This window comes from Rhineura floridana, chromosome 9 (genome assembly GCF_030035675.1).
Source record: "Rhineura floridana isolate rRhiFlo1 chromosome 9, rRhiFlo1.hap2, whole genome shotgun sequence".
In the NCBI taxonomy this organism is placed as follows: domain Eukaryota; kingdom Metazoa; phylum Chordata; class Lepidosauria; order Squamata; family Rhineuridae; genus Rhineura; species Rhineura floridana.
Genome location: NC_084488.1, coordinates 30,685,855 through 30,708,668, shown reverse-complemented (window position 1 = coordinate 30,708,668; position 22,814 = coordinate 30,685,855). Strand labels below are relative to the sequence as shown.

The 22,814-nt window shown below is 41.0% G+C and overlaps 1 protein-coding gene across 6 annotated transcripts in view; it reads right to left on the bottom strand.

Annotated features, from left to right (window-relative positions):
* Positions 1–19,499, bottom strand: part of FIP1L1 (factor interacting with PAPOLA and CPSF1) — a 45,486-nt gene extending 25,987 nt beyond the window's left edge. For 2 of the 6 annotated variants that reach the window (XM_061583248.1, XM_061583249.1), the window contains exons 1-9: positions 18,279–18,474; positions 14,918–14,957; positions 13,452–13,512; positions 12,000–12,103; positions 8,410–8,471; positions 7,773–7,880; positions 7,067–7,197; positions 6,719–6,787; positions 3,528–3,637 (exon numbers count right to left, since the gene is read on the bottom strand). In XM_061583248.1, the coding sequence (XP_061439232.1) occupies positions 3,528–3,637; positions 6,719–6,787; positions 7,067–7,197; positions 7,773–7,880; positions 8,410–8,471; positions 12,000–12,103; positions 13,452–13,512; positions 14,918–14,957; positions 18,279–18,366 (773 nt within the window). In that variant the 5' untranslated portion in view covers positions 18,367–18,474. Of the gene's footprint in view, positions 1–3,527; positions 3,638–6,718; positions 6,788–7,066; positions 7,198–7,772; positions 7,881–8,409; positions 8,472–11,999; positions 12,104–13,451; positions 13,513–14,917; positions 14,958–18,278; positions 18,475–19,382 lie in introns of those variants that run through there. The other 4 variants (XM_061583251.1, XM_061583246.1, XM_061583252.1 and 1 more) reach the window with 4 other exon arrangements.
* Positions 19,500–22,814: the final 3,315 nt, after the last annotated feature.

The following is a 22,814-nucleotide window of genomic DNA, read 5'->3' as shown; positions in this document are numbered from 1 at the left end:
CCTGTACAGGGTAAGCAGACTTTCCAGGGAGTCTGCAGACAGTTAGGTAAACTAGTTGTGGAACGTAGTCCCACTGGAGCATCTGGTTAACGACCTGATGAAGAGCCTGAAGAGGTTTCTTGAAGAGGCACAAAGAGGAAAAGCAGTAACAGGCAGTAGCAGATAAGGCTATGGGAACACACCTTCCCTTTGATAAGAAAGTGTATAAAAACCCAGGTTTTACACCACTCATTACCCCTCAGCTCTGCTGGAGTGAGAGGTTGAAGAAAGCAGGAGGAACTATCCATCTATTCCATCCATGACATCTGATAGGTGATGTATCATGATATGTATTTCCATGTACTTTGTAGCTTTGGCTGCGTAATATGACTAAGAGTTTAACTCAGTCCATCTATTGTAATGTGTTTTAATTAAGCGTCTTTAAAGTCTTATACTTTGATTTTAAACAGATATCCAGAAACTTCTGTCTTGCTAATATGTATTCCTATTTTTCTATTTCTGCAATATTGGCTAACTCTGGTTAATTCCTTATCTAACAAAAAGGATCCGGGTGAGGATATGCTCCCTCCAGAACTTTTTACATCCAATCTCGAGTGGTGGGCTCCCGTGCTTGCCAAACTGTTTACTTTTATTAATCAGCACGGTGTAGTTCCTAGGGGCTGGAGCACCAGTATAGTGATCCCTCTCCACAAAAGGGGCTCTAAGGCCGATCCAAATAATTTTAGGCCAATTAGCCTCCTTGATGTAGTGGCCAAAATCTATGCCAAATACCTTCTATTCAAACTGGAAACCTGGGGCACTAAGAATGCAATTATTGCGGAGCAGCAGGCTGGATTTGTCAGGGGTAAGTCTGCCATAGATCAATGTTTTGTACTATCACATTTAATTCAGAAATATGCATTTCACAACAGAAAAGAATTATTTGTCTCTTTTGCTGATTTTTCCTCCGCTTTCGATCTTATAGATAGAGAGCGGCTCTGGCAAAAATTATCCTCCACAAACATAGATAGACGGCTGCTTTTCCTGTTACAAATTCTCCACACAGACACCTCCCTCAGGGTGAGGCTGGGGGCCAACGGTCTCCTCTCTGAAGCGATCCCCACTAGTCGTGGGGTTCGCCAGGGATGTCTCCTGGCCCCGTTCCTCTTCAATTTCTACATCAACAATATTGTTCAGGAATTGTCTGGTTTAAAATACTTTCCGCCTTCAATTTCAACTGCTAAGCTCTCGGTGTTATTATACGCCGATGATTTAGCCCTAATTTCCACTACTCAAATTGGCATGAGGAGATTGCTAAGTAGTCTGGGTTTGTTTTGCTCCAAGGAACACCTTCTAATTAACCACTCTAAAACGAAGGTGGTAGTGTTTGGGGGAAAAAGGAAAAATCACGCCTGGAAACTTAATGGTAGACCCATTCAACAACAACGAAGTTATCGCTACTTGGGTCTCAATTTTAATTCTAACCTTCCTTGGAATTCTCATTTTGAAATAGTCAGGCTGAAGGCTGCGCATTCCTCTCAACTTCTCTGCCATTTTTTTAAACTTAAAGGAGGAAGTTTGGTTCCCCCAGCGTTAGGGATCTTCCGCAAGAAGATAATCCCGCAACTGCTCTACGGCGCAGAGATTTGCGGACATGGAAATATTTCTTCACTAGAGAAAGTCCAAAATGCCTTTATTAGATTTGTCCTGGCAACTCCCTGAGGCACGCCTGTATCCTTTTTAAGGTTAGAGACAGGCCTTTATTCCGTAGAATCTTTGGCTCATGCAGCCCTGGCCATGTATTGGCTAAGACTCGCATGCATGACCGATTCCCGCCTACCCAAAAAATGTTTCCTTGAACAATTACAATCCCCCGTCTATAACACCTGGCTAAAACGGACTAAATTTACTCTGGCCGTTTATGGGATTAATATAGAGCCTTCTCCCTCACAGCCCCTGATGAGGGCTAAACAATTGTTGAAGGAAGGAAGAATTCATTTGTATACTAAACGATGGACCCTCCATTCTTCCACTCAATCGTCTCCATTTTGGTATTCATGGTTTAAAATGACCTTCACCATGGAACAATATCTCACTTTCCTAACAGCTCCTTCATTGAGAAGGTCTTTCACGGCTTTACGCCTTCAAACTATGTCCACAGCCATGCTTGAAGGGCGTTATGCCAACACCCCTATGCACCTCCGTGTCTGCATATGTCAGTTGGGAGAAGTGGAAGACATCGCCCACTATCTCTTGAGATGTCCCCTTTATAAAGATCCAAGGTTTAAATTTTTACATTCTATCATTCACTCCATGTCAAGCAGGCACGTTATGGAGCAAATAAGCATCCTTTTAGTTGGCAGCAATATTTTTTTAACACAAGTGGCAAACTTTGCCCTGGCTGCCAGAAAAATCAGAGCCAAATATGTAAAACAATTAGCGGTGGACCAGAAGCAAACTTGTACCAAAATTTTAAATCAAGATTGGAAGGTGCTCCCTCCCTTTTAAATTATTATTTTAATTATTTCCTTTATTGCTCGGTTTTAATATTAGTATATGCTTTTTGTACCTGCATTGTATTTGTATTTGTATGTATTTTATTGCGGTGGCCAATGGCTCTGAGCAATTAAAGTTTATTCATTCATTCCAATGTTGGCTAACGCCACCTGGAATGCATTTTATTAGTTGTAGTGTGCAAGACATGAATAAATAGCTTATATTATGAAGGCTGTTCTGCTGTCTGAAGTCTGACTCTCAAACAGAAATTCTGGTTCCTTCCTAAGAAAGCTTGAGTGAGACCTCCTCTATCCTCTGCCTGCACTAGATGACTGCTGTTGATAACCTGTGAGCTTAGGTGGACTAACATTCGACATGTAAGGACTCTATGTAGATACAGAGGAAGGGAGAAAGTAAGAACCTTTGACCCTGTGCATTCATTGGCAAGGGGGATGGCCTTGCTGTTATCACATTTCTTATTAACCATAGTTCAAAGTTATGTTCAAACTCTAAACTGTAGTTCATTTTAACTACCGTTAGTTGAAACAAGCCAACTTCATAACCCATGGTTTGCAGTTGGCTCATTCCAAACAATCCATAGTTAAGATTAATCTCAGTGTGTTGGTTTTGGACAAAGTGACAAGCTATGATTAATGAAAAGTGAAGTGAAAGCTTCCAATCTTTTCCTTGTATCTGTGGGATGAGGGAAGCACACAAACCTGAAGCTTGTTCCTGTCACAACAAAGTGGTTTAATCATGACTTCCAAACAAACATCTTTGTTTACCTAGTACATATGCTTAAACAGGAGCTTTAAAGTCCACATTCTTACCACTGATTATGCTAAAATATGAAAAAATGCCTTTAATTTTTCCTAGCAATATGCTCATTTCATACATATCTGCACTTCAAATACATCTAGGTTTACAGACTGAAATATGAAAAATATAAGATTTGAGATTTAGCAAACTTGTCATGTCTTCAGTTTAACAAGAGGATGGCAGCAACCTGAAGGTATTTTCTCTCTACGACAGTTTGAAAATATCCAACTGACCTGTTTGATGGGATTCCTGTCTTGAACAAGGGTGGGGGAGATGTGAACTCAGCTTTGGTTGGTGGAAGTGGTGTTTCTTTCTCCATATTTCCAGTTCTGCCTTGCTGCACCTTCAGAATAAAGTTTCTTAATTAGCATCGTCTAATTTAGTGGGGGTGGGGGGAGAATTTTGCCCAATAAAGTACAGGTATGAACAACAGAGGTCTACACTTTAATGTATTATGCCTGCTCATCTTAGCAGTCCTTGCACAGAAATATCATGGCCTGGGTTCAAAAACTGTCACAACTAGTTTCACATACTGTATCCAAAAGGGCTTCTGTCACCCACACAAGCCTATGATACACACAATTTGAGGGAGAGTTCAAAAGCAGTTTGTGCTATGTATGGCATAGGGATCTGATATATCACAAAGTGTGTGTGTGTGTGTGTGTATGAGTTGAGTGTGTGAGTGAGTGAGTGACAGAGAGAGACAGAGAGAGAGATCAGTAATTTCACCTGGCATATTGTGAGTGAGCATAAACTAACTCTTTGAATGCAAAAAAAAATTTCCCCAGCAAACCATACTTCCTCAGTGTGGGAGAATAAGAGAAACTGAAGATTATGACACCGTGAACTTTTTAAACATTTGAACAACCAGGTTTCTACCAAACAACCCCTCCCCTCAACTCATATGGTCTCCGCTATGAAACAACAGTTCTTCACGGTATCTGGAGGAAAAAGCAAAACACAGTTGCCATTATCATTGTAGCCTCATTAAATCTGATCATCACCTTTCAGATGATTATGCCAATCTACAACACAGAAAGGTGTAAGGCTATAGAACTAGTGCCTCTAAATTTAAGAATACCAAAGTTAAGTGATTAAACAAGGACTGTAATAATTTAAACTAGGCTTTCTGCAGTCTATCCTGTACATGAACCCTGTCATTTAAACATGAAAAACTGCAAAAAAAGTCCATTTGCAAAAAAAAAAAACATTATCTTCAACCAAAACATACAAACTGAAACAAAACATACAAATTAAGCAGAGACAGGAATCAAGGCCCTTTCTTTTTATAACAGACCAGGGGGCTCTTAGCCACTTGCTTGAGGCAAGAAATAATTACCACTATGCAAGTGACAATAACATCTCCCTCTGGGCAAAAAGAACATTGCAGCGTTGTACAACTAATTATGGCTGTATGCACTGCCAGAAGAGCAGGCTAGGAGAGGCAAAGTACACCCTGCTTAGGAAGAGATTTTCATAACTCCCTCCCTAAGTCAGAAAAGTCTCCACGGTACTACTACAATGCTGTCATCCAGTCTTTAACACCAGAGCCAAGCACCCTGCGTCTAACTCTCCAATCTGGGCATTCACACTGCCACCACAAGTCTTTGCACATTGGTGCAATGTGCTCCCAAGGATCCACTCCTAGTTAAAGGCAGCAAAGTGCATCAAGCCTTCAAATTCTCTCCTGGCAATGTTAGTGAAAAGCACCACTGGACCATGGAACCATTCTTAACAGGAATATTCAAAGTCTACTAACATGCAGTGCAGTTATCAGAGTTCTGGGTTTGAATATGGGAAACTCAGGCTCAAATCTACACTCAAATACTAAACTTGTAAGGCGGCCTTGAGAAAGTCACTACCTCTTGTTGCAAGGCTTAAATGCTACCCTGAAGTCCTTGGAAGGGTATGATAAACATTACAGACAAAAACAAGGAGAAGCCAACCTCACATGATCATCAATCTTGTCTAGATTCAGCTTTAGATTAGTTCTTCTAAACCCAGTACTGGATGGCCATTGTACACTAATCAAGAATGGGAAACTTGATAGATGCATCCCATACAAAATTTCTGCTCTACTTTATTGTCAGGCATATAATATGCACATTGATCGGGAAGGCCGCACTTGTGATACAGCACTTACATCTCAAATCAGTATTGAACTGTAGAAGACTAAAATATCTACCATTCATTACAAATGAAAAATAACAAATGGGGAAATGGGTAAACTGATATCTAATTATATTAGACAATTGTGCATAACAGGGATTGCCAACTGGTACCTCATGGGCCAGATCGACAAACAAAACAACCTCCATTTGGCCCTGCTGACCCAACCTAAATCAAAGTATTTTGGAAAGGCGGGGTGTGTGTGTCATATTGTTCCAGCTTTCACTTAAAGAAACAGTGTGCTTTTATGGGCTTTTCATATGCATTTTAATGAACTGCACTCACATGTGCATTCTGTAAAAAACAAAGCACCACTTTCAATTTTTATGTAATTTTTACAAAAAGTATATTGGCTCCTTGCACCAAGTACCTCCTCATCTTCTTATACAGGTGTCCACAAATGCAGTTGCCAATGGAGACCTCCTACCCTTCACCTAGCGTGAAGCGAGAGTCTCTTCTCCTTCAAGTTCTCCACACAGCACTGAGAACTCTAGAGAACAGAAAACTCTCACACTTCATACAAGGCAGGAAAGAGATAAATGCTACCTTTCCTTGGAGTCCTCTTGCATGAATGTATGTCAAGGGTGGGTTTGTCTGGCTTCCAACTGAACATTAGAAGCACTCAGAAGCAGACAAAGTTCTTGTTGTTTCCCAGTAACTTGTTAGGCTAATAAAATATTTCCTGCTCTGGCAATCTCCAAGCAAATCAGATGGAAGGGGTCAGGGACAACACAAATAATGGCTGCCTACCAACACTGGCTAAGCTATGTGGCCCTCTATCTTTACTGTTAGGTGATGCCAGCTTTATGCTTATCTATGGGGGAATAAACTGAATACCAGTCTATTTCCTGGAGAATAGAATAGACTACCTAGGAATACAGAAATGGATCATTCCTGATACAAGGAAGAGAAAAAAAAACTGAGAGAAGTCATCAGTACAATTGGTTCTGATCATTCTCCAGCATATTTTCTTACTTGAACAAATATTGTACAGAAAGTAGAAACTCATCTTACTAAAAGGATGCAGCATACAAGAAGTTAAGTAACTGCCATAGCAATTATTAGTACATTAGGCCATCAAGTCACTGGCTTGTAGCAGCAAGTGTAAAATACACGGTTCTACATGCAGCACATCTGGAGCATACATCAAAACACTTGGAAAAATAGCTATGTCCACTTGTGCTTACATTCAGATCCTGGAAATGGAATGGCAAACAGTAATTAGAGTGACTAAGGAAAGTTTACCAACATTCACCTTAAAAAGATTGTATGTGCCATCTTGAATCTCTGCCCCTGGCGTTACTTCCATAGCAATGTCTTCGGCCTAAGTTAAATAACACATTGCCCATTAAAACACCACATTATGAACTGATGGGCTACATAACAACAGGTTACAAGCTAGTTGTAGCTTGGTGATTCCACACTAACAACACAAAGGCCAACAAAGAAATGGAGCAAAACTTCTGGATGACAGGAACAGGAAGGAAGGTATGTACTTTGAACCACACAAAGGCTTCTAACACTCACTGTGGATACAGCGCTATTCCAACTTCAGAAGGAAAAGCATTTCCATAATTTGGTAATCAGAGATTCTATTCATTACCGTAATTTTATTTGTGGTTGAGGTAACAGGTAAAATTTCAAGTCCCATTCGTATTCTCTTTTGTTTTTCACAGTATGCTTTCCAGGTGTCTTCATTAAACCCATAATTGAAATAATCTGAGAGATCAGCACCTTAAGAGGGATAAAACACAAATGTTCTAGAAGTTACAATGCAACTGGCATAGAAGAAGGGAAAGAACCCAGTCCTGCTGGTTTTTAAATGAAATATAACTGAAAACCATTCTGAAAAGGAGTCTCTTCAGCTTTATTTCCAGCAGCGCATGTTGGCTGCCACCAGTGACAATAAGTTGCATTAAAAAGAGAGAGTATTTGATCAAACAGTACATCAGTTAGGCTGGAACTGCAGCAAAACAGAAAATTCTGAACAGACAAGAGACATCCATGTAGTGAAGAGGTCTTTTCTGCTGATAGACACTTTTAAAAGATGCACTAGCATATTTTTGTACATGAAAATTAAACTGTTTTAGTAATGTTTTATTCCCAGTCTATTTAAGGAATTAGCAATACAACTTTTTAAACACACATTGTGTTCAGCAGGTTGTGACCAACAGTGTGCACTGTACTTCTAGTTGAAGAATGGCTTAAGTGCTCATTTGCTACATGTAAAATCCACATTTATGTTCATCTGTACAATTTCACTGACAAGTTTCTACACTGATAAAGATTCATAGAGGAAAATTTCTTACCTGGTTTTCTCCAAGGTTTATCCTCAAAGGAATCCAAATCAACTTCTAATAGTGGAACACCATTAATACTGCCTGGTGCATCCAGATCAACTCCTTTCACTTTTGCGCCTATCCAGAAATATTAAATATTAATGTCATCATAAAAATGAACACACCATTAACAATTCTACATTTGAATTAAAATATGTGCATATAATTGGAAATAATGAATTAACTAGCTAAAAAAAATGGGAGGAAAAAAGAAAAAAAGGAACTTGTAACACAATTGTAATTGACCACAATTTTCAAAATGCAGAGAATATGTGGAATTTCACCAATGGAGACATCAGACATGACTTTCAGACAGATGTATCCTGGGACCATCTCTCAATATAGTCTACTTCATTAAGATTGTTGTGAAAATACTTCTTGCAATGATAAAATGAATCTTTACAATCGTACGTAAATATATCCCTATTCTTATTTTTAAAAGTTTTATTGATTTTTCAAAAAGTGTTAAAAATGTTAACAAAAATGTTAAAATGTTAAAACATTGCTTTTATCACTCCTTGTTGCACTGTAGTGATTGGGATATTCAGTACAGAATGCTGCATTGTTCCTCCCATTTTCTATTTATAAGAACAGAGAGGATGCTTACCAGAAGATCCATAAGATCGCCCTCCTGTTTTGATATTGAGATTCACAGGTGCTGCTCCATATCTAAAAATTAACATTCATATATTAAGAGAAAAACGGGTGACAGCAGTATCCTTTAGCATCCATTATTTGTATACAAAACAAAGACTAACATTTTATAGACACATTATAGGAAGAGGAGAACATCGCCGCCCAGGGAAGGAGAGCCTGCTGCTGCTGCTGGATCACCACCTCCACCACCCTTCCCTGTGGGACTTCTGCCTGGCAGATGTGCATCTTGCAGGACCAGGCCCCAGGTACCCAGCCAGCTGTGACTGATTTCCACCACCTGTCCCTCTTTGGAGGGATACATAAGCCGGCTGGCTGAGGTGGCCTGGGTATTTTTGTGTGCTGGTTTTGGGTCATCTTTTTTTTTTCCTTTTCTTTTTTCTTTTGGGGGGGTTGTTTTAAGGTTGGGGGCCTGCCTGAGTGGTGGAAGCCTACATCGGGGCATGTGTCAATCACAGGGGAGTGATGGGGGAAGGGTGGGAGGCCAACGTATACCGAGGCTGGGTGGCAGATGCTGATGGAAAGCTAGGGGCAGGTCACGTCAGGTAAGAGGAACTCGGGAGAGATGCATAATATCTGTCCCCTGTTCCGGGCCTGTCCAGAGCCAACAGACAGCTGGGGGATGCTTGACTCCATACTTTTTATGGTGCCTCTATTGCATCTGCAGAGTGCTGTCCCAGGAGACTGTTCCAAGTGGTCTGGAGCCTGGTCGGTCCAGTTGCTCTGGAACCAATGGAACATGCTAAGGCCTCCTGTGACGAGTTTGCTAAACACTTTGCGGAGAAAATCGATCGTATTAAGAGTGCTATTCCATGCGCTGTGGACACAGTGAGCGAGCCAGAGGTGACCAGTGGTGCTCTGGTGGTGTGGGATCGGTTCCAGCTTCTTCCATCTGATAAAGTGGACAAGGTGCTTTCAACCTTAAAGCCAACCACTTGCTTACTCGATCCTTGCCCATCGTGGCTCATTATGAACTGCAAAGATAGACTGGGTGAGGGGATCAAGATGGTGGTAAATACATCTCTCGAAGAGGGAGTAATGCCATCAGTGCTCAAGGAGGCAATAATGAAACCAATCTTAAAGAAGCCCTCCTTGGATCCCCAAGATCTGAACAACTTTCGCCCAGTCTCAAATTTGCCATTCTTAGGCAAGGCGGTTGAGCGGGTGGTGGCAAAGCAGTTGCAAGCGCACTTGGAGGAAGCGGATTATCTGGATCCATTTCAATCGGGCTTCAGGCCTGGACATGGGACTGAAACAGCCTTGGTCGCCTTGGTAGATGATATGAGGAGGGTGTGGGATAGGGGCGAATGCATCTTCCTTGTCCTCCTTGATCTCTCAGTGGCTTTCGATACCGTTGACCACGTTATCCTCCTGGACCGCCTGAAGAGGTTAGGCATGGGGGGCACTGTATTGCAGTGGTTCCATTCCTTCCTCTCTGGTAGGTACCAAAGCGTGGCATTGGAGGATGAGGTCTCGGATCCTTGGCCTCTCACTTGTGGGGTGCCACAGGGTTCCATCCTCTCCCTGATGCTGTTCAACATCTATATAAAGCCGCTGGGGGCAATGATCAGGAAATTTGGGCTGCAATGTCATCAGTATGCCGATGACACGCAGCTCTATCTCTCATTTAAATCTTCACCGAGGTTGGCTGTAGAAACCCTGTCCAAGTGCCTGGAGTCGGTGAGTGGCTGGATGGGAAGGAATAAGCTGAAGCTGAACCCTGACAAAACCGAGGTACTGTTTGTGGGAGACAAGGGAAGGCTGGGGGGGGATGTGGACCTGGTGCTCAATGGGGTACGATTGCCCCTGAAAGACCAGGTCCGCAGCCTGGGGGTCATTCTTGACTCCCAGCTGTCCATGGAGGCTCAAGTCTCGGCTGTGAGCCGGGCGGCGCTGTATGAACTCCATCTGATATGGAGGCTGCGCCCCTACCTTCCCAACCATCTGCTCCCACCGGTGGTACATGCCCTGGTCACCTCTCGCCTGGACTACTGTAATGCACTCTACGTGGGGTTACCCTTGAAAACGGTCCGGAAGCTGCAACTGGTACAGAATGCGGCGACTCGTCTGATTAAAGGCAGCCGCCAGCAAGATCACATCACTCCAGCGCTGAAGGAGTTGCACTGGCTACCGGTTGTTTACCGGGCCCAATTCAAGGTGTTGGTTTTGACCTTTAAAACCCTACACGGTTTTAGCCCAGTCTATCTGAAGGAGCGCCTCCAGCATCGTCAGGGATGCCGCTCAACAAGATCAGCCTCAGAAGACCTTCTCTCGATCCCACCGGTTAAAACAGCTACACTGGTGAGGACTAGAGAGAAGGCTTTTTCAATAGTGGCCCCCACCCTGTGGAACTCTCTCCCAAATGATCTCTGCCATGCCCCTTCTATGATGAGCTTCCGCCGGGCCTTGAAGACCTGGCTCTTCAGGCAGGCTTTTGGGGTGGGTTAGGTTTTTACTGTTATGGTTTTAAATTTTAACGTTTTAATGTATTGTTTTTTATCTTGTACGTCGTCCAGAGTGGCTGGACAACCAGCCAGATGGGCGACTAATAAATTTAATAAATAAATAAAATAAATAAAAAATTATCCACTTCATAAACAATCAAGTATATGAGGAATGTGCTAGCACCAAATTCCCATTTCAAACCATATGGTTCAAAGTATCTGCAAAGTACTGATTTTCAAAAGTTAAAAATTATGAAAAATCAATATATTTCAATGTAAAGCTATACTCTCTAAAATAGTTGGATTTTCAAACAGTGAACTTGGTAAAACTGACTAAAGGAAAAATATTTCTGTGCTGAGCTTTACAAGTTTCCCCTTAGATTAGACTTTATAAGTCCACACAAGCGACTAGCCTGTTAAAAATTTAACTGGCCTGCATACTATCCCACACATAACAAGGCAGCCCAAATGTATGACCAGAAAGATTAAAAACAAACAAAAAACAGTAGGTTATATCCAACTAAGTTGGTCCATTTGCAAAAGGACTTTGATTTGTGCAACAGAACTTCCCCTCTCTCCTCCCTTTGTATGCCTCCAAATCTGCTCTGGGGGTCCCCCAGCCCTCTGGAGCAGATTTGGGGGAGAAGTTCCATTGCACAAGCAGACGTCTTTGTGCTAACATTCCAACTGTATAAGATACAACCCAACGTTACAACTTATGCATGCTTCCTTGCCACAAGCTGACAAGGGAAGGAAATATTCACTTGCCTGCCTTAGATCAGAGCCATTAGCATTATGTCATGAAACACAGTGATGTGGGTTTTGCAGATAATTTTCTCATGCAACTAGGTTAATTTGAATATGGTAAATGGTGTTGGAAAATTTTCTGCTATCCGACAAAGTGATCTAACTTAGCATCCTTATTTTACTCTATTTAGTAAACAAAACCAAACAGTTTTAACCTGCCAAGCTTGCTTAATATCGTATTTGCAATTGGCATCCATTCATTGTTACTACTGAATTTATGGAGCAGAACATTTCCTGCAGAAAAATAAAGCACTAGGAAATTTCCCACCCCACAACACTGCAGACCACTTACCCATACTGTGGTGCTCCTGTTTTAATATCTCCTATCGTGACCTGAACATCATCCTCATCATCATCACTATCACTGTCACTATCATCCTCAGCCTCTGTGGCTTTCTGCAAGAAAAGGATCACAATTAGAAATTACATGCAACTGAATGACTAGCAAGATCAAATTAACTTTCAAAATAGTGTTTTTACTATAAATATTTGAAAAAGAATACTGTAACTTTAGGGCACTTTTTATATTCTGGACAGCATTTACAGAGTTTAAAAGAGTTTTAATTTAAAAAAACTAAGCAGAAAAAATGAGTATTGAGGTTGAACGTACATATCTCAAGAGAGAACAGTAAATTTGGCAAGCTTCAGAACCCCAGAGTATCTCTATACGGACTATAATGCAGTGCCATTGAAATAAATAGGTGCTCTGCCTTACAAAGTGCGTGGAAATAAGCATCCTCACTCTCACCAACTTTGTAACTAGCCAACTGCGTGAGAAAGAACATGAGAATAAAATAAAGTCTGAATACGTATGCGTATGTCCATAATATTCAAAGAAAATATTAATGGGCATCAACTAAAAATGCTACCAATTCCATTAGAAAGTTAAACAGTTTTTCTCTATGCAGTTGAAAAGTCATTAGACAAATTATTCACCAATAATTACTAGCTTTGGAAAGATTATTTTAATCTTTATTTTTCCTTAAATTTAACTAGTTCTAATAATTGATTAATTATGCACAGTATACTCTCAAAAACGAAACAGGATCAAACACTGTATCAGACACAAACGCACATAACAGTCCTTTCATCATTTGTGGGAAGAAGAACAAAAACCAACTTCAGGAGGGACCCATTTTGAACAGAGATATGACAGGTGAGGAGGGGATGCTTAGCCCTTTCCCCACCTAATGTTTTTCTGTTCCAAACCACACCTCAACTCATGAACAGGGGAAGAGAGAAAGCAGCAACAGGAGCAGTGTGAAATGGAAAAAAACAGGTATTGGGAAAAGGGCTAAAATACCTTCTACTCACTACTTATCCACTCAACTGGTCTCTCCGAGAACTACCACTCTTCACAACAAGCAGCAATTGGGGCTGTCTTAAGCACATTTGCATATAACATGTAGCTGTCCCCTTTCAGAAGAGGCATTTTGTTTTTGTTTTTTATGTCAAGGCAAGTATTCCAGCATTAACCAAATCAGATCGTATGGTTGTATGAGACCAGGGGACTCAAACTGAACTCAATTATTTTTGCTATTATATTAAATTCCAGAAAGCATGCCACCAAGTTCTTCTTTTTTCAAATCATGCAGCATCTGGGTTGACTTAACCGAATACTTTATATAGATTATGAAGCATTTATAACATCCTGTGAAAAAACATATTGACTAAAGTCCACAAGTAGTTTGCTCAGTATTAAAATACACTAAATAATTTTCTGTTTGTTTTTAATTAATACTACCGTTTTCACAACACCATTTTCAGCAGCAGCTTCTTCTTCATTTCCAGTTGGGGGTTGAGCTCTTAAAAATAATTAAAAAAAAATAAAAACCATTAACCAGTTACTAGGAGTTAGGATGGATAAAAAAATCAGTTTCATTTTAAATGTGTTATGTAAAAATGACTCATATTTTATATTAAATGTGTTGTTATATTTGGGATGGACAAAATATGTTTCCAGCAAAATCTGTATTTTAATTTACTTATTTATTATTGCATTTACATCCCACCTTTCCTCCAAGGACCTCAAGGTGGTATACATGGCCCTTCCTCCTCTCCATATTATTCTCACAACCACTTTGTGAGATAGAGAATCTGGCTGAGAGTAAGCGACTGGGCCAAAGTCACCCAGTGAGCTTCACAGCTAAGTGGGGGATTTGAAACCTGATCTCCCAGGTCCTAGTTTGACACTAAACCACACCATACTTTTTACATTTACAGAAATAATCTACCAACCAAGCACAGTAATAGCCCTGTGTTTCATGAATTTTAGTGGGGTTTGTGAGGGGCATTGTGAATTATTACTTGAAATGTTGCAGTTTTACTAAGAAGTTAAGCAGAAGAGTGAGCTGCATCATTAATTATCAGAGTTTGCCTTTAGAGGGTTCTTCAAGCAAGTGTACTACCTGCTGCTGTTTAATATACTACATATAGGTAACATAAGATGGAAAATAATGAACTTATGTATTCTGATTCTATTATAATTGAAGTAGAAAGACTGAGTTCAAATGGGCAGATTAAATGGTAGGATTTAAAATACTTGCAAAAGGTTCTGAGGCTGTACTGGGAGGAACTGAGGGAGAGACCACCAAGAACACGACTATAGTGATACACAATAAGCCACCACACCTCTTTGCTTGATAACCTAAATTGATCTATAAAATACATTGTGCCAATGTATTCTATGCCTGCCTAGGACCTAGTTTGCACATCATGATAAGCCAGTTTGGTCTTAAACTATGGTTGAATCGTGAGCGTAACTCTCTCCTGCCATGGAGGTCCCTGGATGGCTTCTTCCCATCCACGCAGCTCAAACAAGCCATACTATGACTTGTCATGGCTTGTTTGAAACAAACAAGGAAACCATGACCTGGGCTCAGATGACATACAGCCATACAATTGTTTGAACTGCACAGGCGCTGCATGGACACCGACACAGCAGGCGAGAAGCACATTCATGATTAAAGTATAGTTTAATCATGAAAGTATAGTTTAAGACAATGCCTTGTCATAACAAGTGAACCACTCCTATATTCACAATGAAATTCTGTAGAAGTGAAACATAAATAATGCTTCATGCAAGTACTTTGAATTAATTAATTTGGAGGTCTAGATACAAAAAAGTAGCTTACTCAATATAAAACAAGCCTGCAAGAAATAATACAAATCAACACATTTCACCATCAGTACAAATAACAGAATACCTACTTGGCAGGTGTTTCCTCAGGTTTTTCCTCTTCATTTTCATCTACAAAAAGCAACAGCAAAGCTACCTTAAAATTATCTCTGACTACAGTAGCACAAATAGGAATCTCTCACAAATAATAAGTTTCAATTTTATACAAAATGCATGCATCCATCTTTCATATTTCACCTACATTTCTCAAACCACTTATTCTGTGCAGGTAGTTGTCTCCCTTTTTTCCGGTCCTTCTGCTGTCTCCGACACACATAAATTATACCAATAAACATTCTCAATAGTACAAAAAGTGTTCTCTTACATTTTTGTGTTTTAGGCTGCTCCTATAGGTTCAAAGGCAAGATCAGAAAAGAGGTGGCATTCATATCTGTAGTCAGTGGAATACTAGATAATTCTCTCTAACGTTTTCATTCCTCATTAATTAAATTTCATAAATCTGATACATGTGAATTTATACTGGGTTCAAAGTTCAGACGTTTTATAGCATTTAAGATTTGTGCAAACTAAAAATTAGGCTCCGATTCTAAGACTAAGACAAATTTCATAACAGTTACATAAAACACTTAAGATGCTTCCAATGTGCAAAGTGATTCCAAATGGGGATTACATACAAAGATGAGCCTTGTGTGCTTACAGAAATTAGTGAATTTTTTGCTTAACTGAAGACTGTCTTCTATTAATATAAATGGAGATGGAATTTCATCCCAAGGTTCCTTCCTATTGTTTTGTCAAACATTTTGGTTATCAGAAAGCATGATTCCTCTGAAATCAAGTAAATCTATCTCACTTGTTATTGCAAAGTCTAATTTAGTGTTCTTTCTTTCTTACCCAGAAGAGCTTCTGTGTTTTTACCAGCTTCATGACAGGCACAAAGTCAACAAGAAAATCTTTTCCCCTTGTTGCATATCCAGGGAAACACCTTACTGGTTAACTCTGCATGTCATAAGCTGTGGAAGTTATAATCTAAATCCAGTTCCATGCGCAGGACATATAACAAAACATCTATTTCAAGATGTTCCACAAGATTTCATAGAATCCAACTTTGGATGGCAATTTGAATCCTATGGGAGCAGTTCTAAAGATAACTGGTTCTAGGACCTATCAGCCGTAAAGCCTTTAACGAGGGTATGAAACCCCAATTTAAATATTTTCATTTCTGCTGAATTACATAAAGCAACCTCATGAAAGTGATGGCACAACATGACATTTCTAGCTATAACACTGCCAATTTTGTTGCAGCACTTTGGCAACAAGTACCAGTGGACAACTCCTCCCATTATAATTTCTTTTTTTTAAAAAAAGCAAAACCCTTTCTGCGTATGCTAGGTGTTTGACAGGATATTGATTTTGGATCAGTACTAATCTTGCATCACTATTACATATGATGTGGGCATGTCTTATAGTGGCTGTGGAAGTCCATCTACATATTAATTTTGCTTAAATAGAAATTTCACTGAACTTCAAGACACTCACATACTATTTAACTTAGTTATAACTAAGGATATTTTATTTTATTTATTATTTGATTTATATCCCACCCTTTCTCCCAGCAGCCCAGGGATAGGGATGTATGGATGAGAATTTCAAGTCTGTGTTAATTTTATATGTGTACATTCTTAAGTCCATACAGCAAGAGGCTGGAAGCATCCTGAGTTGCAACGATTTCTAAGCGATGGGAGCCACCTTTTTGTAAACAGCCAATGGCATACATAAAATATGAAAGCCACTGAATTAGACACATAGTGATGTTTACTGCAGATCCAGTGTATCATGTTAAATTGATCATGTCCTCATTTAACTAAGCACATTTCCCTTTGCTTGCAACTGGAAACCTGTTAGCGAAGGCCAACCCATTTTGCCATTTCCAGGGTTGGTCCGCATCTTCCTTCAGGTGGTCAACCCAAGAATCAGTGGGGCCTTTAAAAATGTAAATGTACTGCCTTCAAGTCTATTCTGACTTATGGCGACCCTATGAATAGGGGTTTCATGAAGCTGAGAGGCAGTGACTGGCCCAAGGTCACCCAGTAAGCTTCATGGCTGTGTGGGGATTCGAACCCTGGTCTCCCAGGTTGTAGTCCAAAAAATCTATTTCCTGCTGAGGGTCAAACATCAGCAGGGAGCCCCCAAAAGAGCACTGTCTCTGACCAAAGTCCCAGCTTCCTTCAGTATCAAAGAAAAAAAAATAGCATCTCCCGCCGTGTGAAACCCAGCTTGTCCTTTCCACTTTTGAACAAGCAGTTCAAAACAACAGCTCCAAGAGAAGTATTTGGATATCTGAACTGCATGCACTTAAGTACATGCTTAGATACCCTATGGAAACATTGACTTTACTTATAATGTTCACTTTGGATTTTTCCCTGGTTCTCCCCTTTCCCTTGCAAATTGTAACCTGTTCCCTTTGTACCTTAACTCTCTATCGAACCCTTGTTATGCCTGTGTTTTTTAGAAAGTAAAACTCAATAAAAGTAAAACAACCTTGGGACTCTCGAAAGACAAGCAAAGGACTAAAAGAAGCTATTGATAGCTTTTCAATTCCCCCAATATTCGTGGTTTATAACATGTGGTACAAACCGAAGTTACAATACAAAATATTTAAAATCGCTACCGGTTCATATACCTCGGTCACTACCGGTAAGACAGGAAGTGCATCAACATGGTGGTTGAGTCACAGAACATTGAAGAGATGGTCACACTGGGTGGAGGGACCAGATGGAACTGAGGCTAACGAGTCAGAAATTTGTCCTGGCCTGGCCCCTTTCCCAAAACACAAGGCCTCAAATAAGTGCATAGCTGATGTCCTTTCTTCCTGTCACCACGACCCAGATCTATCTACTGCATTCTCGTAATAAGCCACCCCTAACTACGCAAGAGTGGCCTCTTTCGGCCCGATCTGAAAAATATTTACGCGGAAGTCTCACCGAGTTTAGTGGAGCTTAGCCTCCGGTAAACGTGCATAGGACCGGGTGTTATATAAACTCAGGGTGTATAACTGTAAGGGTGGGAACATATATTTGCTTTTAAATCCGTGACAAGTTGCGGCCCCACATCCACAGCAAGAGGGGCCTACTAAGTCTTAGGAGACGGGCAAACTACATAAAGGGATGCCGGCTGTAAAGACTCTGAAGCTATCAGCTCCGACTATCAGAAGCTTCCCGCTCCTTGAGTCTGAGAAGCCGGGCCTGGCAGGAGCAGGTCCCGAGTACGGCCTGCAACGGACACGCACACCTTGAAGCCGGGCCTAGTGTTTCCCGCGGCCCGGTAAGGCCCAAATGAGCCTGAGGATGTAGCCCGGCTCAGGAAAGAGCAAATGTCTGGGCGAGTGAAGGGGAAAGACCGAGGAGGGGAAAAAAAGGGGGGGAAGGTTCGTACCGCCATAGAGCCACTCCTCCTCCTCATCTCCGGCGCCGGCCCCGCTCAGGTCTGCCGCCAGTCGCTCCACCTCGCCGCTGGCCGACATGGCTGTTTCCCCTCCCCGCACTCCCTCCCTCTTACAGGAGCAATGCCCGGCCTCGCCAGTGCGCCGCCCCCTTTACTCCGGGCAGCGGCGGCTTCAGCGGCAACACGAATCGCGATGCTTCTCCCCGCCCCCCGCGCTCAGAGAAGTCGAGCGGCAGCACTACTGCGCCTTGGTCTGCGCTTCCCCTCCCCCGCCACTGCGTGACTGACACACACAGGAAGGGCACGCTTGGCTCCCCTTGGGGGGTATCTCTCCTCCCGAGGGTTGAGGGATACAGAAACGGATGATCCAGGAACGGGGCAACAAATCCTCTTGCTGCACTATACCAACTTACAGTGCACGCCTCAGCATGCTTACGCGGAAGCCAGTCCTACCGAGTTCAATATGACTTGCTTCCTCACTTGTGAGCGAATTAAGGATGCCGAAGCGTGTTTAGCATAAGTACGTCCCAGGAAACTTGGGGGAAGCTTTAGGGGGCGAAATGCAGGTTCATCTCCTACCAAACCCAATTTGGACAACAGCACACCCCAACATTTCCACTTTGAATAGCCGTGGCATGCAGTACTGTTTAGTCTACAATTACAAAGTAATCTCGCCCAAGTCAGTATTCAAACGCGTTCTGGTTCAAGGATTTTATTCGCTCGTCTCAACCTACATACTAGGGATGCGCCCTTTCTCAAAGGTGTCTATTAACTTGCACGTTGTTCCCACGGAAGGGGCTTAAGATCAATTTATGCAGGGACACCAGATACTTGAATCTATTTTAATTCATTTTAATTAGTTCCCTCCTTGCAAAAAGGGAATATCATTTGGGCACTGAGAAAGTGACAAAGTAACGACTGTGGGTATATTAATACGTTATCAACGAAGTTTCCCACTCACTAGTTACAATGGCATTATACCCACCAAGTGTGCTCCGAGACTGCACAACTCAACCCACTGGTTTATTTCTTTCCACCCGTCTAAAAAGACAACATTAATTTGACTCCATAGTCCCCTGTGCCTTTAAACATCACCTTTCCAACCTCCCATTCTGAAAGTCCTTTAGTTCTTTTTCCTCAGTGTCTTCAGCTTTCCACCCTACATAGTAAAGTTAGGCCAGTGAAGTCAACTTCTTTAATCAACAATTACATTGTAAAATAAGAGGTGCTAGAATTCAGGCCTGCCTTTATATCAGACCATTTGTTTAGGGAGGCCTCCAGGTGTATACGTCACTCAGTGGCGAGGGAAAACATTCTGCGTATACTTACACTCTATATTATCACTGCACATGATGTTGTTTCAAGGGTGAATCCTGACATTAAAAATGGTTTAGCCCTAGTAAGTGATTCCTGATTTAAATGAAATCATGTCTGTAAGAGCAGACTTGCACTAGTACCTTTGAAAACAATGGAAGAACTAGAATCTAGCCACCATTATCATCATAGAAATCAGCTCAGGCTCCAACCTCTTTGAGGCTCCAGGCAATTAAGGATGCAAATCTTAAGCATAACTTACTGTGGGCTATTGGAGTCACCTTTGATAAACGCACCACTTAGGATCTGTACAATCCTTGATGCATGGTAAGAACATAATTGCCATGCTCCAATCCAATTTTATAAATGCTCAGTCCCCTGTTTACAATGGGACTTATTCTAAAGTATATGTGCGTGTGATTGCAATAATAATTCAAGTAACAGCATTCAGAGTGGCCAACTGTGATGGAGAAAGAATGTAAATGAAGAATACTTGGGATTATGAAGAGATGGCAGAAATATAAGGTAACAGCTCCCAGTGCCTGAAGGACAGAAAAGTGTAATTGAGAACATTATCCTCTTCGGTCATTATATTCAATATGGACAAATTAAAACTGGAACAAATGCAAAGAAACTAGAATGATTACAAATTCATTTTAAGCAGATGAAAAGAAGCTGAAATGGGATAGGATAATGCTATTAATAATTTGGAGAAATACAGTGCAGAAGGAACAACTAACCTACAGACAAGTGTAAACTGTTTCAAAGATGTAAGTAAACAGTAACTGTAATGACCTTAAATTGGCCATTAATAAATTTTAAAATATCAGATGTGTAAAAGGTATTAATTTTTTTCCTGAAACAGATGTAGAAGCAGGAAACAATCTTAGGTTCAAGATGAAATTACATAAATTTATGAAGACTAACTTAAGAATTCTCTTCAAATACCTTAGCATCTCTTCAAGCAAGATCTAAGGTTTTCAGGATTTTTTTTTTACAAAATACATGTTGCACAAGCAGCTGGGAAGGGTAAAGGTAAAGGTGTCCCCACACTTACAGTGCAAGTTGTTTCCGATTCTTAGGGTGATGTCTTGCAACGTTTACTAGGCAGACCGTATATATGGGGTGGGATTGCCAGTTCCTTCCCCGGCCTTTCTTTACTCCCCAGCATATGCCGGGTACTCATTTTACCGACCACGGATGGATGGAAGGCTGAGTGGACCTCGACCCCTTTTACCGGAGATTCGACTTCCTCCTTCTGTTGGAATCGAACTCCGGCCGTGAGCAGAGCTTCGGCTGCATTACCGCCGCTTACCTCTCTGCGCCACGGAGGTCACATTTATTATTAGATTTATATCCCACCTTTCCTGCCAGGAGGTCAATGGTGTACCTAGTGCTCCCCCCCCTTTTATCCTCACAACAACCCTGTGAGATAGGTTAGGCTAAGAGACTGACTGGCCCAAGGTCACCAAGTGAGCTTTGTGACTGAGTGGGGATTTGAACCCTCATCAACCAGGTCCTAGTCCAGCACTCTTAACTACTATACTACACTGCCCTTTTTCAAAGGAGAAATGGCAAAAAATATTCATGAACATTTAATGTCTGATCTGATATGTATTATGTCCTCTAACACTGCAAATAAGTACAAAAGAAAATCCAGTACAAAACAATTCCCAGTTATGGATCATCAGTCAGAGTGCTTTTTCCATTCATATTCCATTCATCATGCTGTATCAGGAACTTTTAAAAGACTATTATATGGGGAGGGGGAATTGAGAAAACTCAATGGGCAAGTTTGCTCATACTCAGTTTGAGCAAGGACTTCCCCAGATTAGAGTGATGATAGGTTTTTTGGAACCTGGTTCATTTGCTTGAATGTTCTGGAACAGCCGACTCATAAGTATTTCTTATGTTCTTCATAACAGTACTTCTCAACAATGTTGTTCTTGCTCTTCTTGTGGCATCTGTAATCTGGACTGTGAACTCCGGTATGGAGGGCTGGTGGAACGGCCCTACTTTTTTTTTTTTGTAGAAGTTAATTCTTGATAACACTCCCAGCCCTGTAAAGGTTTGCATTCTTATTTTAGTATGTTCAGTGACTTCTGTTTAAGAACATAAGAAGGGCTCTGCTGGGTTAGACCAAAGGCTGATCTTGTCCATTATTTTGTTCCATAACCAATCTGTTTGAGAAGCCCACAAGCAGCACCTGAGCACAACAACACTCTCCCCATGTTCCACTGGATTACAAAAAGTGTCAGAATTTATGCTTGTCTTAGTGCTGGCTGATGGTAATTGATCTACCTTGTATTCAATGACTGTATCAGGTACATGGATTTGTTTTAATTGCAACCCATTTGCAATGAAGACTGGACAAGAAATGCTTTAAATAAATTAGGCTGCAATCCTAACTATGTGTATCCAGAATTTAGCCTGATTTAATTCAATGGGGCTTACTCCCAGGTAATTGGGATTAGGACTGCAGCCTTATCCATTAATTAATTAAGGCTGCAATGAAACAGACACTTATCTGTGAGTAAGTCCCATTGAACCCAATGGAGTTTACTTCTGAGTAGAAATGTATTGGATTGCAGCGTAAAAGAACTAGTTTTGACCCATTAATTAATTAAAAAGAACTAGTCTCAGCCCTTTCTTTCTAAAACACTAATACTCCAGATATTTAGTGCACTTAAACCCCCCCACATCCCTTCACATTTAATCAAGGCAAAAAAAAGTTTCTCCAGAAATTAACTTCTAGCTCTCGTGATATTCAAGAATAAAATATATTAACATAATTTAAATCCGACAAGTCGGCAATTATGTATGGAGCTCAGTTCCGTGGTCAATCATTTGGGGCGGTGGTGTTACTGTTATTATTATTAGATTTATATCCTGCCCTTCCTCCCAGCAGGAGCCTCCTCCTCTCATTATTAGTACATTACATAAAACCAACGCGAAATACTATTTTGTCTTTTAAAATAGGTTTGAAAAATAAGATGACAGACAAAATAGTTCAGAACTGGAAAGAATAAGAAGCCATAAGAACAGAATAAAGGCTCAAAGCAGAAGAGAAAGAAAACACCACAGCCCGTCCCGCTATATGTAGTCTAGACTCTATTCTTCTTCCTGGTTAGTAGGCGTGTTTTGTCATCAGCTGAGAGGGCGCTTTGCGAACCAGACAGTTTTGTTGTTACAAACATCCGACGCCACGTTCCG